Here is an 18,450-nt window from a genome sequence, read left to right on the forward strand (position 1 = left end):
GGCTCAGTGCCCGGGCTGTAATCATAGCCCGGTAAGCCCGGGTTCGCCAAATAGCCCGGGCCAATGTCTTTAGCCCGGTGATGACGGGCTGTCATCATAGCTCGGGCAAACCGGGCTCAGGTACAGTGCCCGGGCAAACCGGGCTCAGGTACAGTGCCCGGGTTGTCATTATAGCCCGGTAGGCCCGGGTTTGCCAAATCGCCCAGTCCAATGTCTGTGGCCCGGTGGTGGCGGGCTGTTATCATAGCCCGGATGGCAAGGGTATGTCAAATATCCCGGGCTAATGTCTTTAGCCCGGTGGTGACGGGCTGTCATCATAGCCCGGATGTACCAAATCGCCCAGGCTAATGTCTTTAGCCCGGTAGTGACGGGCTGTCATTATAGCCCGTGTGGCTCGGTGGCACCGGGCTGTCATAATAGCCCGGGTGACCTGGGTGTGCCAAATCGCCCGGGCTAATGTCTTTATCCCGGTGGTGACGGGCAGTCATTATAGCCCGGATGTGCCAAATTACCCGGGCCAACATCTTAACCCCGGTAGTGACGGGCTGTCATCATAGCCCGTTAGGCCCGGGTTTGCCAAATTGCCTGGGCTAATGTCTGTGGCCTGGTGGTGGCAGGCTGTTATTATAGCTCGGATTGCCCGAGTGTGCCAAATCACCCGGGCTAATGTATTTAGCCCGGTGGTGACGAGCTGTCATCATAGCCCGTGCGTGCCAAATTACCCGGGCCAATGTCTTTAGCCCGGTAGTGACGGGCTGACATCATAGCCCAGGCAAACCGGGCTCACTTGCAGTGCCCGGGTTGTCATCATTGCCCGTTAAAAAAGAAATAGTTGTAGGCCCATGAAAGAAAAACAATTTTTCCAGTCATGGGTTATTTGTTTTATCAAATGGGGCAATATTATAGCAATAGTAAATAGGGAGAGAATATTCATTTTCTTAATTATTTTACATAATATGTATATACATATTTGTTTATTTTTTTAAAGTATATAAAGAAGGTTTAATTTAGTGTAAGTTTAAAATTAAGTGCCAACCGAACAAACGGTTCATCCTACCGGCATTTTAGTCTTTATGAAGTATTGTATCATAAAGTGTAGTTTTTGGGGCATCATAGCCCGGATGTGCCAAATCGCCTAGGCCAATGTCTTTAACCAGGTAGTGACGGGCTGTCATCATAGCCCATGCAAACCGGGCTCAGGTACAGTGCCCGGGCTGTCATCATAGCCCGGTAAGCCCGGGTGTTCCAAATCGCCCGGGCCAATGTCTTTAGTCCGGTGGTGACGGGCTGTCATCATAGCCCGGGCCTTTTGCGCAGGTACAACGCCTGCCTATCCGAAGAAGTTTTTCCCTCATGCTAGTGCTGGAAAATAGCTAGGCTAGTGCTTGTTGAGAAGGGGAAGGGATACCCAGACCTGCCATCCTTCTACAGACATCTGTGTATGTTGGATACGGCTGGTAAAGTCCTCTAAAATATGTCTAATGCGATAACAGCATATATTTATACATAAATATTTTATATGTGTAGAATAATATGATAACACCCCCGCCGCAGCAAACCTGCAGACTAAGCGAATTTCCATTTGCCTGATTGGATTTACACTAAAATGTCTCCTTAAAAATATCACATTTATTCCCTATTTAAATAGAATCAGTTTAACACATACTTAGGTTTGCTGCAACAGGGAGGGTAAAAGTGTTTTTTTATGTAAAATGTTAATAGTTAGTAAGAAATAAAAACATTTTCCAAATTTGGGCAAAATATGTTAATAGAGTGAAAATTTAAAAACGTACGTTTTCAGGAAAAGCACTTTTAAAATTTCTTGTTCCGTTTTTTGAAACTTTTTTTATTTTTTTAATTTCATTGACATTTGAAGTTTCATAAAATGTTTATGGTAACGCAATATCTTTGGTGATTTTTTATTAATAGAGCATCTTTGATGGAAAAACACGAAATTATGTCACGACCATCACGGACATCAAACTGAATATTAAAAATAGTTAATATTATTTTTGTAACTATGTTTTGCTATTAATTAATTTACTTTTATGACCATCATACAATAAACAGCTCACTAAGCTTTTGGTATATATGGTCTTTCTATAACAAAATAAAAAAAACTCAAAAAGTTGAAAAAAAGCCAATAAAATCCTTTTAAGTTTGTATAACTCCGAAAAAACTTACCTGAGACCCGAAAAATCGTTATGTTTTTATAGAGGTGTACTTCTTTTGTGTATAAAACATTGAAATATGATGATATTTTAATTTTTGAAATTTTTATGATAGAAATCATCAACGTGATGGTCAGGGACAAGCGGTACGGTCGTGAATTGTCTGAGAAAAATTAAATCTTTGTAAACAATCCTTCAACTATACTGTTAGTTATAGTAAAAATATGTGTTTCAATTGAACTAAACTGTTCAATTTACAATGATATTTAAGTTATTGTCACGACCAAACACAGTATAATCCATAAGGCTGGATTGGTCGTGAAAAAACCCGCGATGGTCGTAAAACTTTGGTCGGGACATTACGTGTTATTTGGCTCTGTTCTGGCGGTAGCCCTGCACCTCATGTTGGAGGATACAAAGTGGACTTCTAGGTTAATGTAGCAATATAAATATCATATCAACAAAAATTAACCCCACGTCTACTTCATCAAATGACTATGTATGGTCATGGACACACCAAAATTACAAAAAACACAAAATTACCTTTATTAATCTTGTAACTACTTCTTTCAACACAAAACAACCGGCACAACAAACTTGACGTACACCCCGAACTAGTCTCTAAAACGAACTGACGCAATCGACGCCAGGCTTGCCACTGTCGTGCTCCAAAGTTGAAAATTTTTCCCAAATGGTCGTGACGCCAAATCGAGGGACAGACTTATTTTGTCATGGTAGTCAGTTTGCAATGACACTAAAATTATAATATGCTCCTTTTTTGTAAGTTTAATAACTATTGATGACATAAAAATATGGCTTGATATATTTCGGCATAAATAATCAGTCTAAAAACAGCGTGAAAGTTGGAAAATGTACCCTAGGGACACGTCATGGTCGTGAATTTCGAGACTTTAAAAATACGAAAAAAATACCTAGAACCTATTTAAAACCAAATAAATGTGTGTAACATGTTGCCCCCGTCCCAAAAAATATTAAAACACATAATAAAACCCCCGCCGCAGCAAACCTGCAGACCAAGCGAATTTCCATTTGCCTGATTGGATTTACACTTAAATGTCTCCTTAAAAATATCACATTTATTCCCTATTTAAATATAATCAGTTTAACACATACTTAGATTTGCTGTACGTTTTTAAATTTTCACTCAATAAACAAGCAAACTACAACAGTTTACTTATTCTCCATAAGAATAACATGAGAATTTAAAATTTACAATTTTTTGGAATTTTCTCCGTAACCATTAGGCGCATTATAACGCTTCAATATACTAAATTATTTGTTTTTTTAATCTCTACAAAATTGTTTGAAAAGAAATTGCAAAATTTTATGTTTTTTGGGTCAAAAATGGGAAAAACCCATTTTTACCCCATAAAACCCCGTTCCCATGGTCCGATCATGCTGGTTCGCGAACTCGTTCGAATAAATGTAGGTTTACACGTTTGTACCAAATTTCATCAAAATCGGATCATTTTTGCTCGAGTTATCGCGCTAACGGACATATATATATATATTTATTAAGCAAATCAAAATACCACAGTACCCTAGAAACATTTTATTTTATATTACTTACATGTTTCGGACATTAATGCCATGATCACAGTATAGTATATAACCTATTAGTTTCTTTTATTTACAAACATTATTAGATATTTCTTATTAAAGAACAGGTGATAATTTTTATATTAAGGGAAGGAGGTGTTTTCTTTAAGATGTATAATTTCATTGAATATTACGTTTTGATTTTGAATTTGTGTCAAGTTTAGTAAATTGTCTTTGTCATTAATATGGTGAGTATAAATATAAAAGTCTTCCTTTGTATTCATTTTTTCTCCTTTATTTTCAATATCCAGAATGTGCATGTTTTTATTCATTTCTGAGTATGTATGGTCGGTCTGAAGTATATGTTCGGCGTATGAGGATTTTTGTGTTGTCATATTGTTTGATCTGATTGCCTGTATATGCTCTTTGTATCTGACTTCAAATGTTCGACCTGTTTGACCAATATAGTATTTTTCACAGTTGTTACATGATAATTTGTAAATTCCTGATTTCTTATATACATTTGGTGGGTTGGGTATCGGATTTGTTCTTTTTTGTATTATGTTAAAAGCGTTATTCCTTGTTTTATAACTTAGTTTAAATTTTGAGTTCGGTAATGTCTTTCTTAAGGTTTTGTTTAAGGATGAGCTGAATGGAATACATATAAATTCTTTCTTTACATTTTCTTGTTCTTCTACTTTCATTCTTTTAGTTTTTTCATTTTTTATTAATTTTTCAATCATTTTTTCTTTGTATCCATTTGTTCCTGCAATTCTTTTTATAGTTTTCTTTTCTATTTCAAAGTTGTCTTTAGACATTGGTATGTTAAGTAGTCTAAATACCATTGATTTGAATGTAGAAATTTTGTGTTGCCAAGGATGGTTTGACTCAAATGGAATGATTAGGTCAGTTTGGGTAGGTTTCCTATATATATTGAAATTATGTCGATCGTTTTCTTTAGTAATTGTTATGTCTAAGAAATTTATCTTCTTTTCTTGTGTCTCCATCGTAAATTTAATTGTTGGGGAGATAGAATTTAAGTATTTCAAAAAATCTTGATATGAGTCTTTATTGCCGTTGTATAAGCATAATATATCATCGACATATCTATACCAATAGATTATATCTTTTTTAAATGGATTTTCGTCGTTTATGATTTTTGATGATTCTAGATGCTGCATATATATGTTTGCTAGAATACCAGAAAGTGGAGAACCCATAGCCAATCCTTCTAATTGTTTGAAAATTTTGCCATTGAATTCAAAATAGCTTTGATTGATTGCTACTCTAGATAGTTTCATAAGATCATTTAACTCATTTTTTGAAACCTGTTTATTTTTGTTTAAAGTTTCTTGAAGGATTTGAAGGGTATCTTTTGTAGGAATATTTGAATACATATTAGTTACATCAAAGGAGATAAAAATTGCATTTTCAGGTATTAATTCATCCTTAATTTTTTCAATTAATTTATATGTATTGTTGATACTGTATCCAGATTCAAAGTTTATCTTATGTTTTAGTTTATTATTTAGGTACTTACATACATTGTATGCTGGGGCATTTCGGTATTTTGATTTGCTTAATAACATTTAAAGTAGCCCTCATTGATGTATACAATAACAAAATATATATATTTAATATATATATATTTAATATATATATATATATATATATATATATATATTTAATATATATATATATATATTAAATATTTAAGTGAATAAGTACAACTGAGCACCCTGAATATTATATTTTATAAAAAGAAGTGACATGTTTCAGACATTAGTCCATTTTCAAACTTCAAAATATACTAAACACTTAACTGTTGTTTATATTGTTTGTTTGTAAATAAATATAATTTATATATACAGATGATTTGTAGAACTAGACAGGATTTGGAATAGTATATTTCATTACTAGGACCGAAAGTGGCATTTTCCGGCGCGCGCTCAAGTTTTTGTGTGAGGCTTCGCCTCACACAGGGAACACTAATTTCACGTGCGAGGCAAAGCCGAGTACGTGAGAGCTATTTTCACGTACGAGGCGAAGCCGAGGACGGGAATAATGGAGCAAGTGCCAGATAATAACTTTCGGTACGAGTTATGAACGATACTTTTCATCACGACGCAAAAATACACAAACACAGAATAGCAGACCTCATCAGTAATATTACAATAATTATCTATCAAACAATTTGTTTAAACATAAAAATAAAATAAAATCTTCTAAAAGTAAACCTATGTTAATTTTTGTTTGATTTTTAAAACATAAAATAAAATAAAATATTCTAAAGGAAACCTTCGTATATTTCTCAATACTTCAAACATCAAAATAAAAGATTACTACTTTGAACAATACATACAGCTGATTTGAATCATTAAATTAAACCGCAACAAAACACTAGCGCGCGTAGTGAATAAATGGAAAACAAATTGAGAGCGAGGGAAAGTAAATTTAGAGCGAGGGAAAATCAGCTGATGGATTTTCCCTCGCCCTAAATTAGAGCTTGGGAAACGGCTACTTTCATTGATGTCAGCTGTTATCAAAAATAGTTACTTTCGGTGAGGAGTGATGAAAAAACATTTTTGTTACTGATTATTTAATTTTAAAATTTGGTCAAAGATTGGGTTTCTTGAAGGAATTTGGCTATTTAAAATATGATTTGGATTTTTTAGATTTTCTTCGTATATGAAATATTCTTCAGTTGAATCCATTCGATTTCCTTTGTTTAAAACTTTTAGAATTTTCATGTTGTTTTTTAAATTTGTGTAATTGTGGTTGGTCGATAAAAGGTGTTCAGCAAAGTTTGATTTCATGGATGTTCTGTTGTTACTCTTAAGAGCTTGAATGTGCTCTTTGAATCTAGATTTAAAAGAGCGTCCTGTCTGACCAATGTAGAAGTGTTCACAATCAGTGCAGTTAATTTTGTAAATGCCAGATTTGTCATAGATGTCTTGATGTTCTTTATTTGTATTAATGTTATTTGTTATCATATTGAAAGCGTTATTTTTTGTTTTATAGCCAATTTTGTATTCAGAATTTTGAAAAGTTTTTCTTGTAGTCCTGTTAAGAGTTGTATTGAATGGGATACTAATGAATTTCTCTTTCTTTCTTTGTTGTGTTCTTGATTTTGATTTTTCTTTCTTTTGATGTTTCTAATCATATTGTAGATAATGTTTTGCTTATATCCATTCCTTGATGCTAAGTATTTAATTTTGTTTAATTCTATCTCGTAATTTTTCTTTGTCATTGGAATGTTCAAAAGACGATTTAGCATGGACCTGAGAGCGGATAGTTTGTATTTCCAAGGATGGTTAGAATTTGATGGTATCATTAGGTCTGATTGAGTTGGTTTTCTGTAAATTTTGAAATCGTGTTTGTTTATGTTTTTTGAAATAGTTAGGTCGAGATAGTTTATTTCATTATCGTTAATTTCTTGGGTAAATTTTATTTTCTTGGACAATGTGTTCAAATATTTTAAAAAATCTTTACTTTCCTCTTCATTTCCTTCAAAAAGGCAAATGACATCATCCATCTGTACCAATATTTGATTTTTGAGTGGTATGGATTTAAATAATTGTTAATTTTGTTTTCTTCCAAATTATGTATGTAAATATCAGCTATCAAACCAGATAAAGGGGATCCCATTGCCAAGCCTTCTCTTTGTTGGAAGAATTTTTGATCAAACGTAAAATAATTTTGGTTTAGACATGTTTCTGTCAGTTTTGTGATTTCTTTAATTTCTTGTTCAGAAAGGATGTTGCTCTTTTCTTAATCATGTTTTAATATCTTCAAAGTTTCTTTTGGGGGAATGTTGGTATACATATCCTTGATATCAAAAGATATAAATTTTGAATGTGTTGGTATTTCTTGATTTTTTATTTTGCTAACAAGTTCAATGTTGTTTTTTATGCTGTAGTTTGTATCCCAATTAAGACTGTTTTTAATTTTATTATTTAAGTATCTACAAAGTTTGTATGTGGGTGCTGATCTAAAATTTACAATAGGTCTTATTGGTATATCAATTTTGTGTGTTTTAGGGAGTCCTTTCAACATTGGAGCTTTAGGATTTATTATTTTCAAATCAGATTTTTCTTGGTTTGAGAGATGTTTGCTTTGTGATATTACTTTGTTAGTAGCTTTTGAGAATTCTTGTGTTGGATCTTTTGTAAGAAGGGAAAAATTGTTACTATCAATGAAAGTTTGTACCTTTTCTTTATAATCAGAATTTTTATCAAAGAGAAGGCTTGGCAATGGGATCCCCTTTATCTGGTTTGATAGCTGATATTTACATACATAATTTGGAAGAAAACAAAATTAACAATGATTTAAATCCATACCACTCAAAAATCAAATATTGGTACAGATATGTGGATGATGTCATTTGCCTTTTTGAAGGAAATGAAGAGGAAAGTAAAGATTTTTTTAAATATTTGAACACATTGTCCAAGAAAATAAAATTTACCCAAGAAATTAACGATAATGAAATAAACTATCTCGACCTAACTATTTCAAAAAACATAAACAAACACGATTTCAAAATTTACAGAAAACCAACTCAATCAGACCTAATGATACCATCAAATTCTAACCATCCTTGGAAATACAAACTATCCGCTCTCAGGTCCATGCTAAATGGTATTTTGAACATTCCAATGACAAAGAAAAATTACGAGATAGAATTAAACAAAATTAAATACTTAGCATCAAGGAATGGATATAAGCAAAACATTATCTACAATATGATTAGAAACATCAAAAGAAAGAAAAATCAAAATCAAGAACACAACAAAGAAAGAAAGAGAAATTCATTAGTATCCCATTCAATACAATTCTTAACAGGACTACAAGAAAATCTTTTCAAAATTCTGAATACAAAATTGGCTATAAAACAAAAAATAACGCTTTCAATATGATAACAAATAACATTAATACAAATAAAGAACATCAAGACATCTATGACAAATCTGGCATTTACAAAATTAACTGCACTGATTGTGAACACTTCTACATTGGTCAGACAGGACGCTCTTTTAAATCTAGATTCAAAGAGCACATTCAAGCTCTTAAGAGTAACAACAGAACATCCATGAAATCAAACTTTGCTGAACACCTTTTATCGACCAACCACAATTACACAAATTTAAAAAACAACATGAAAATTCTAAAAGTTTTAAACAAAGGAAATCGAATGGATTCAACTGAAGAATATTTCATATACGAAGAAAATCTAAAAAATCCAAAACATATTTTAAATAGCCAAATTCCTTCAAGAAACCCAATCTTTGACCAAATTTTAAAATTAAATAATCAGTAACAAAAATGTTTTTCCAAATCCTGTCTAGTTCTACAAATCATCTGTATAAATAAATTATATTTATTTACAAACAAACAATATAAACAACAGTTAAGTGTTTAGTATATTTTGAAGTTTGAAAATGGACTAATGTCCGAAACATGTCACTTCTTTTTATAAAATATTATATTCAGGGTGCTCAGTTGTACTTATTCACTTAAATATTTAATATATCAGCAGCCCTATTACGTGAACCTCTAAATTAAAATATATATATATATATATATGAATTTGAACGGATGGTGTTTTTGGCCTCTAGGGACCTCAAAACGAAAAAAAAAATCGGTCCCGGGTCCAGGTCTTACCATGAGTACTGCGGTAATAGCTTATTCCCTATATGGGAAATTCGCTAAAATGTGGGTAAAAGAGGTGAAAAAGACAGACACCGTACAATAGATATAAGATAGTTCAATAAGAAATAATTTAAGAAATGATGTGATAAAAGGATTTTCCATTGATTTTGTAATGGAACATTATATTGCAAAACATGACGTGATAAAGAAGAAAATCAATTTTAAAATCAGAAAATAACATTGCAAATACTTCCTTTGGACAATTCAGTAACTCCCAATGTGTTGTCTATAAAAATAAAATTAGAGTTTTGTCTGTTCATTGTTTAGAATTATATACTTTTAGGTTATCTTTACGTTTTGTACATTAAAGAAGCAGAAACAAGTCTTATCTCTGTTTCTGTCGGTCTGTAACACTCAAGATGGCATTTTACGCTATCTTCTCCATGAAAACGAGAGTACCTATCAAGATCCAAGTCATTTTAATGTATTCACTGGATTGGAGAGAGTGTCTTTAGCCATTAAAATATGGCCTCACTACTTTATAAATAAAATTACGGACGTTCAAAAATACAGTTTTGTGCGATTTTTGTCAAGTTTTCGTTCAATTTTTATCACACAATCATAGTCTATGAAATAACGAACAGCTGCTCGGATCAAGATTATTTTTTCTAGCTGTCACTGATATATTTACAAATGTTGTTTACAAATACCGCATCCATTTCCATTCACGTTTTGAAAGCAAATCCCAACCAAGTGAGATTATAAAAGTTTTTTTTACATAACGGATTTAATTAATCGCAAGTGCAATATTATAGTGTAACCGTAAATGGAATTAAATAACTAAGCATAATCCAGGTTAGGAATCAGAAATTCTTTGTGAATAAAATTGTTCTTGAGTTTTGATAACCAGAAAGAAGACCTTGAATCAGTGTTGTATAGAGCTGGGACAAATGATCATCGCCAATAGCTTATAAACAAGGTTTCCACTCATTGACGGCGCTTCAATGGCGGTTGTGTAAAGTGTAAAGTAAAAAATCACAACTGCAGTGGGTGATTGTAACAGAGGTTTATGGATGATGCTAAACTCGCTTTTCCAATGTGTCACTTTCTGTTTCTACTCACTGTGTGATGCAATCGCTGGACCATACAACCAATAATAGGTCCATAGCCCATCTCTTTGGTACGTACGCCTACCCATTTATTGGATTCTCTACCCATAAACTGGATTCTTGCCTTAGAGTTATTGGATGTTTATTATGTAAAAGGCTGTCCGAGAATATGTAACATTATTCAGGAATAAAGAGATTTTGATTTGATTTGATTTATTCATAACAACCTTTTTGACGACGATCCTTGATACCGGTATTTTCCTCTAAAATACATGGCCTACCTACTTAAGAAATAAAATTACAAATGTCCAAAAAACATTGTGTGATTTTTGTCACATTTTCTTCTAATGTTAATAGATACACAAATCATTATTTAGAGAATACGTAATCTATTAAATAACAAAAAATGTTTTGGGATAAATATGCAAACCAACTGCTGTTCTTAATATAAGAAGGTTTCAACTGAATACTATAAGATCCCCGTGCGTAGAACAGGCACACAGCTAGTTTGAAATAAAATTTAAAAATGAAAAGCTGTTTCTTTAAAAAGTATTATTCACATGGCCAAAAAGTAAACAACTCTGTGGAGGGATCTTTAAAGGCTTCTGGGGCAGAGTCCTAAGGGATTTTGCTTAGTATTTCTTTTGATAACACATCTACAGACCAAGACCTTTCTTTGGACACCTCTACCAAGTTTCTACGCCCAGCCGTTCTCTCAAATTAGTGGGGACAAAGTTTCAAATAATTATTTAGATTCCTCCATGTTAATCTTATCGGAGAAACTCCAACTTTGATGGCCCTGTGGGGCAAAGCCCGAGGATTTTTATTACCGGAATTGCTGAAAGGGGCCGTCTACATATAAAATACTTTATTTTAACACGTCGTTTGTAAAAATCCGTCCATTATTAACGGAGGAGTAGTGTTTCGTAGAAATCGCCTTCACGTATTATATACAAGGATAAGTAAGATTCTATAGAATCGAAACTCACAAATCATCAAAAGAAAGCTTATGAAAACTACTTTACTACTCGACTTTTTGAGGAAAGGTTGGGAAAATAACAATGATCACAGTCATGATTTAATTCATCTTGGAAGCTTTTTCTCTACTATATATTTTGAACTGATTGAACTATGCTTGAATTAGTAATAGACACACTATAGACAGAGAGTAATAGACACACTATATAACACAGTTTTAATGGACTCGATTCCCGTACGTAGGACGGGCCAACAGCCCTTTTTAATTTAATTTAATTATTTTATTTACTACTCCGCATGTCCCACAAACAACATGAGAGCGATAATCTTCTATGAATCATAAGATTTCTTTTCTTTGTTATTCATGTTCCTTCAAACAACTACAACATGGACGACTTGTCAAAAATGTATAGCAGTTGCAAGTTGAAACGCACAGAAATTCAAGGCTAGTGGATCGTCTTGCGCTAGGCCTTGCACTATGGAACGGAGCTCCTTCCGAATTATTTCGTGCATGCCTAGACGAATTGGTTACTTAAGTCGAGAAGGGTCAAGGCATGCGTTAAGAGGCATGCACTTAGTGCACACTAAAGTACATGAGTGTGGACATACCTATCTATATAATTAATACGCTACATGAAACTTTGTCGGTTGAACTCCTCCGCCATTTCTCAACCGATTTTATCCATCGACGTCTCATTGGAAAGAGCGTGTCGCGTAGATTTGCAAACTGGTCTTACATTTTTGAAATAGTCCCTTGGGCTCTGCCCCAGTGGCTTTGAAAGTTCCCATGTTATCCTTATGAAGAACATAATTGTTTACAGTTTGATCAGCTGTATAATTTAATTGCTGTTATTTATTTTTCAATTCAACAAAACGCGTTGGGTACATTTTACTGATCCTACTTTAATTTACATTTGTTTTTAAATAACTATTTTACTTCTTTGCAATTGATCGATTCCGAGTAACATGTGCACTAGTTAAGAATCAATATAAAAATCCAAAATAAACATAACAAATAACAACCTGACAGCTTTCACATTAATACTACTAATACTTGATAAGACACTGAATAAGACTGCTGGGATAGAATAAGTAAAATCAAGTTAAAACCAATCTAGCATTCTATTCTAATTCACCTGAACACATTACCAAACAGTAAATCAATTAAAGTGTGCACCTTCACTTAACAATAACCAATAAGTGGAACCTTGATATAAAAAAACTCTCATAGGGATTACAAAATAAGGCTTGTTATCAAGTTTGACTTTTTATCCAGGTTCGCAATATCATGTGATTAGGGGTAAAATAATTTCAAGGGGATTTGAAAATGACGCTTGTTATCAAGAGTGAATTGTTATCGAGGGTCTTGTTATCGAGTTTCTACTATAAGTAACAACTTTTAACATAATCTATAATATTAAAACAAGACAGTGTTTTTTTATTTCACGATTCTGAATCAACCACTCGACGGATTTTCATGATTTGTGAGTTGAAAGAAAGATAATTTTGAGAACTAGGGAATGTCGAAGCCATAATTTTAGTTTAGGGTCCCATTTTTTTTAAATTAAGTTTTAAATTTTAAAAAGCCTAGCAGCCGACGCTAAGATTTTAAACTAGCTTTTGGCATAAAATAATTTGCTTAACATAACAGCTGTAAACATTCAGCTTTTGTGTCACAAATTCAGCATTTGGATAAAAATGTAAAGACAGTCATAGGGTTGACTTATTTATACTATGTGTAATGCTTATCATTGATACGTTCAATTCCTCTGTAAGAGGATGACAGATAAATTAAATATACATAGTAAAATACTAGGATGTTTAAATAATTTTTTTAAGCAATCTTTATAATCTTCGATTTGTTTTAGAGCAATATAATTTGTTTTAACTAACAGCTGGTTAAATATAAACTATGGAACTATGAGGTTATTTTATTTACTCTTATTTTGTCATTGATTATAGGAAATAAGTAAGATTAGTAGGGATAATTATACCTCAGTTTAAACCACAGTTTTAACCAAAATAAATTAAAACACAGTACAAATCGAGGCTCTGTACAGTGTACACGAGTCTTAATAAAAAAGGATAAATGCAAATTATTTTACTGCTACACTTTTCAAGGAAAGATTTAAAAAATAACAATGTTTACATGTTTTAATTCTTCATGGTAGCTTTTTGTTTACAATTAATGTTTGTCTGCTTTAACTTTGTTTGGAACCGGAAATATTGATGTCATAAAAAGAAGATCAAGAATAATCAGGAATCACGATTTTAAATTACCACCACAACCTCAGCCGGGTTTTATACAAAGATAAACAGATGGATGAAATAGATTGAACACAACGTCAACATTGACCTAGGATACTGCAATTAGACAAACCATCCTTTTATGAAATCGTGTTCAGTTGTGGTTACGTTTGGGGGCACCTATATCAGCACCCCCAAACGTGAAAATATCACTTTTATTTCAACTATGAATATATTGTAGTTTAAATTAACTAATATGGGAAATTACGATGTACATTTATTCAATGAGGATGGGTATTTATCAAGGATAGAACTGATAATGGTATGGATAATAAACATTGACAATTTACGTCATTAGCTTTACTAGCGTGTTTACTTTTAGCGAATTTCCCATATAGGGAATATTAGCGAATTTCCCATATAGGGAATAAGCTATTACCGTAGTACTCATGGTAAGACCTGGACGCGGGACCGATTTTTTTTTTTCGTTTTGAGGTCCCTAGAGGCCAAAAACACCATCCGTTCAAATTCATATACATATATATATTTATATATTTATATATTTATATATATATATATGTGTCCGTCAGAACGATAACTCGAGCAAAAATGATCCGATTTTGATGAAATTTGGTAGAAACGTGTAAACGTACGTTTATTCGAACAAGTTCACGATCCAGCATGATCGGACCATGGGAACGGGGGTTTACGGGGGGTTTTATGGGGTAAAAATAGGTTTTTCCCATTTTTTACCCAAAAAACATAAAATTTAGCAATTTCTTTCCAAACCATTTTGTAGAGCTTAAAAAAACAAATAATTTAGTATATTGAAGCGTTATTATGCGCCTAATGGTTACGGAGAAAATTCCAAAAAATTGTAAATTTAAAATTCCCATGTTATTCTTATGGAGAATAAGTAAACTGTTGTAGTTTGCTTGTTTGTGAACATATTTTGATCAAATTTGGAAAATGTTTTTATTTCTTACTAACTATTCACATTTTACAAAAAAAAAACAGTTTTACCCTCCCTGATGCAGCAAATTTAAGTACTTGTTAAACTAATTCTATTTAAATCAAGAATAAATGTTATATTTTTAAGTAGACATTTCAGTGTAAATCCAATCAGTCAAATGGAAATTCGCTTAGTCTGCAGGTTTGCTGCGGCGGGGGTATTTATATTCCTGCTACATGTGACCAGTTCTTTTTTTCAAATGAATGTTATTTGAACCAAACAGCTGTTTCAAAACAAACTGTTATTGTTTTTACTTTTCTTTGTTTACGCTTGTTTATTTAGCAATTAATGCAGTGAAATTGATATAAAGGATAGGTGTGACGATTAGTTTTGATGTTAGGACACCAAAGTTAAATTATGTGTACTGTGAATTTTATTGGATATTATCGTTTTATTTAGGTCGTTTCTATTCAGACCTACTGGAAATTGTGTATAGTAGTTGTATTGTGGTGATAATAATTATGGAAGAGGCAGGTACATGCTATGGAAGGTGGTATCGTTGACTAGGTCTATACACTTCTCAATTGACTATTACCACAGTGGCTGTGCTATTACTCTCTCTACTGTAGGCTACTTATAATCAGTGTGCGTCTGTGCGAATCGGCTGCAAATCTCACTTCAACGCTTTTCACATCGTAAAAATTGCAGAATTGCTGTTTTATTGTAGAATTATCAGATTTAAAATGCATATCGTACAGGCCTATGATGGAATAAAAACATATTATTTGGTCACACAACATTTGTTTACAAGATGATTTTTCACATTAAAACTGCAAGAAACTTTGCAGTTAAAAAAAGAAACTTTTATGTGTAAACTAGCTGATCTGAATTGTACACGGTTTTAACTTACTACTGAATTCCCGTACGTAGGACGGGTTAACACCTCGTTTATATTTATAAAGAAAGAAATAACTAATTATAGCCAAAACTGTACATACACAGCACAACACAAAAACTAAACAATGCTACATCTAAACTACACCTTTTCCAATTGTATTTCAGAAAGTATCACTTTTATTTCAGAATAGTCATTTGTATTTCAGAATCAATCAATTGTATTTCAGAATAGTCAATTGTATTTCAGAAGTGGTCAATTGTATTTCAGAATGGTCATTTGTATTTCAGAAGTGGTCATTTGTATTTCAGAATATATCAATTGTATTTCAGAAAATGTCAATTGAATTTCAGAATATAGCAATTGAATTTCAGAAATAAAATAAAATAATTTTCAACGGTTGGCACCGTTGTAGTTGTTTTCAACCAACTATGTACGTACATCTGATGTACTGTGTTTTGTTACTACAGAACACCTGATTGTATGAAGTAAACATAAACAAATAATACATTGTTGATCTGTGTACCAGTGCTAGGCTATGCTTTGAGCAATATCTTTTTAACACTGTAATAATTTAATTTTGTTTACTTTGTAATTTCTTCGTAGGGTTTTTTAAATATTGTTAAAGAATTCTACTACAAAAAATGGAGCTTAAAGACAATTGTGGCATTTGCATTCATTCAATGTTAAGAAAGCAAGTGATAAGACTTATTCCATGTAGGCACTTATTACATGAAAAGTGCTATAGAAATCAACTAGCAATCGCAGAGATGGAACAATGTCACGTTTGCCGACAGGAAATCGAAGAGACAGAAAATGTGATAAGAAAGGTTTACAAAAAAAACTGTGAAGAGGATAGGAAGAGGATTGTTAGCTGTGCTAACAGGGGAGAGGATTGGGTGGCACTTTGTAATCAACTGAATGTAAACTATAAAACCGCTTATGAATGGGTCAGGTCTGGAGAAGAAACGCCAAAGTTGAAAGGAGGAAAGAAGCCAAAAATACTTTCTGAGGAACAAATTGATCAAATCATAGAATGGGTTGAAGATGACTGTCAAATCAGTTTGAAACAAATCAAGAGGAAAGTTTTGACTACATTTCACACTGATATAGCCATTTCCACAATTGGCAATTATCTCGAGGGGAGACTCTGTAGAATGAAAACAGTTCACACTGAGCCCATTACAATGAACTCAGAACAAAACAAACGTTTGCGTGCGGAATATGTGAGAAACCTCAATCGATATATTCAAGAAGGTAAACAGATCGTCTGGTTCGACGAAACTAATTTTAATTTATTTTGCAGACATAAACGAGGGAGGGCCAAAGTGGGTGACCGAGCAATTCAAACCTTACCAGCAAGTAAAGGGCCAAATGTTCATTTGATTTGCGCAATATCGGGTGCTGGTGTCTTGTGCATGGAGCGAAGAAGAGGATCTTTTCGGAATCAGACAGCAAATGAATGGCTCCAGACTATGCTCCGAAGATGGCAAGAGAATGGTAACGAGCTTAAGGACCTGGTAGTCGTCGTCGATAATGCTCCTTGCCACAGCAGGTTGGAGGACGTCATAACTGGGACAGACGCAGTGCTGCTGCGGTTGGTGCCATATTCACCTATGCTGAACCCAGTAGAAACAATCTGGTCGAAGATAAAAGCATTTGTGAAAACCAACCTAAGAGAGCCAAATGTCAATCCCCCTGGTGTTGTGGAACAAAGACTCGTGTATCTGGAGGGCATCGTCGACCAAGCCATGAACACTATAGTTGGTGGAGACTGTGCTCGTGCTGTCCAGCACACATCTGTGCATCACCCTGCAGCGCTCGGGATGGATAACATGCAAGTTGGGCGTTGACAATAAAACATTGTTAGTGTATGTACTTTTAACATAAAACTTTTTAAATGTAGTTTTAAGCCATGTTATTTTTAGCTCATTCTTAAAGTATTTATAAACATGTTACAAAATTTTTTTTTTAATTATGTTCCCAGTGTAGCTGTAGTACATATTGTAAATAAATATTCTTAACTTTGTACAAGTCTTCTTATTCACTGTAATAGTAAAAATGGCCACGTTAAGTACCGTAAGGTAGAAGATAAAAAAGTGTAAAATCTTAAGATTGAATGGTAAATGAGAACAGCTGAGACAAGAGCATTTGAGTTTCCCATTCTGAAATACAATTGACTATTTCTGAAATACATTTGATTATTTCTGAAATTCAATTGACATTTTCTGAAATACAATTGATATATTCTGAAATACAAATGACCACTTCTGAACTACAAATGACTATTCTGAAATACAAGTGACACTTTCTGAAATACAATTGACAATTCTGAAATACAATTGACGATTTATGAAATTAACTTGACACTTTCTGAAATACAATTGGAAAAGGTGTAGTTTATACATATTTATCGAATTCTTACCATGCCAACCCATAGAGTAAGGGAAAGATACTTTAAACAGATTGTCATACTTGACTGTGATCTGTTTAATAATGTCGGCTAAGGCATCTTTTTGCTTGTCACTAAGATCTGTGAAGCGCTGCACATGTTTCAGAGGTAGAACCATTGTTTCATACGGCCAGACAGCCCAGAACGGAACCACCACAACCCATTCTGAGTTGGATACCACAATGCGCACCTGCAAGAAAATAACTTGAATTTTGTTTTGAAACCCCTTTATCTGCCCATCACAATACAGTATGTGGTGATCTTTACAGTAAAGGGTAGGTAAACGGTTTAAGTCAAAATGGGCAAAGCCAGTAGGCCTACAGTAGACTCCCTCTTATCCGGACACCTTTTAACCGGACATCAGTTTAACCGGACTACACTCGGCGGAAATGACATCTCTTTAACAGAACAATTTTTATCAGCACTTTGGTTTAACC

At 33.3% G+C, this 18,450-nt stretch overlaps 1 protein-coding gene across 4 annotated transcripts in view; it reads right to left on the reverse strand.

Moving 5' to 3' along the window:
- The window catches only part of LOC128989638 (probable galactose-1-phosphate uridylyltransferase), a 47,731-nt gene that overhangs the window by 20,699 nt on the left and 8,582 nt on the right, over positions 1-18,450 (reverse strand). For all 4 annotated transcript variants that reach the window (XM_054411589.1, XM_054411587.1, XM_054411591.1 and 1 more), the window contains one exon: positions 17,987-18,203. In XM_054411589.1, the coding sequence (XP_054267564.1) occupies positions 17,987-18,203 (217 nt within the window). The remainder of the gene's footprint in view (positions 1-17,986; positions 18,204-18,450) is intronic.

Source organism: Macrosteles quadrilineatus, unplaced genomic scaffold, assembly GCF_028750875.1.
Source record: "Macrosteles quadrilineatus isolate MER2022 unplaced genomic scaffold, UCM_ALF_1.0 Scaffold_3__2_contigs__length_128488019, whole genome shotgun sequence".
Lineage (NCBI taxonomy): Eukaryota > Metazoa > Arthropoda > Insecta > Hemiptera > Cicadellidae > Macrosteles > Macrosteles quadrilineatus.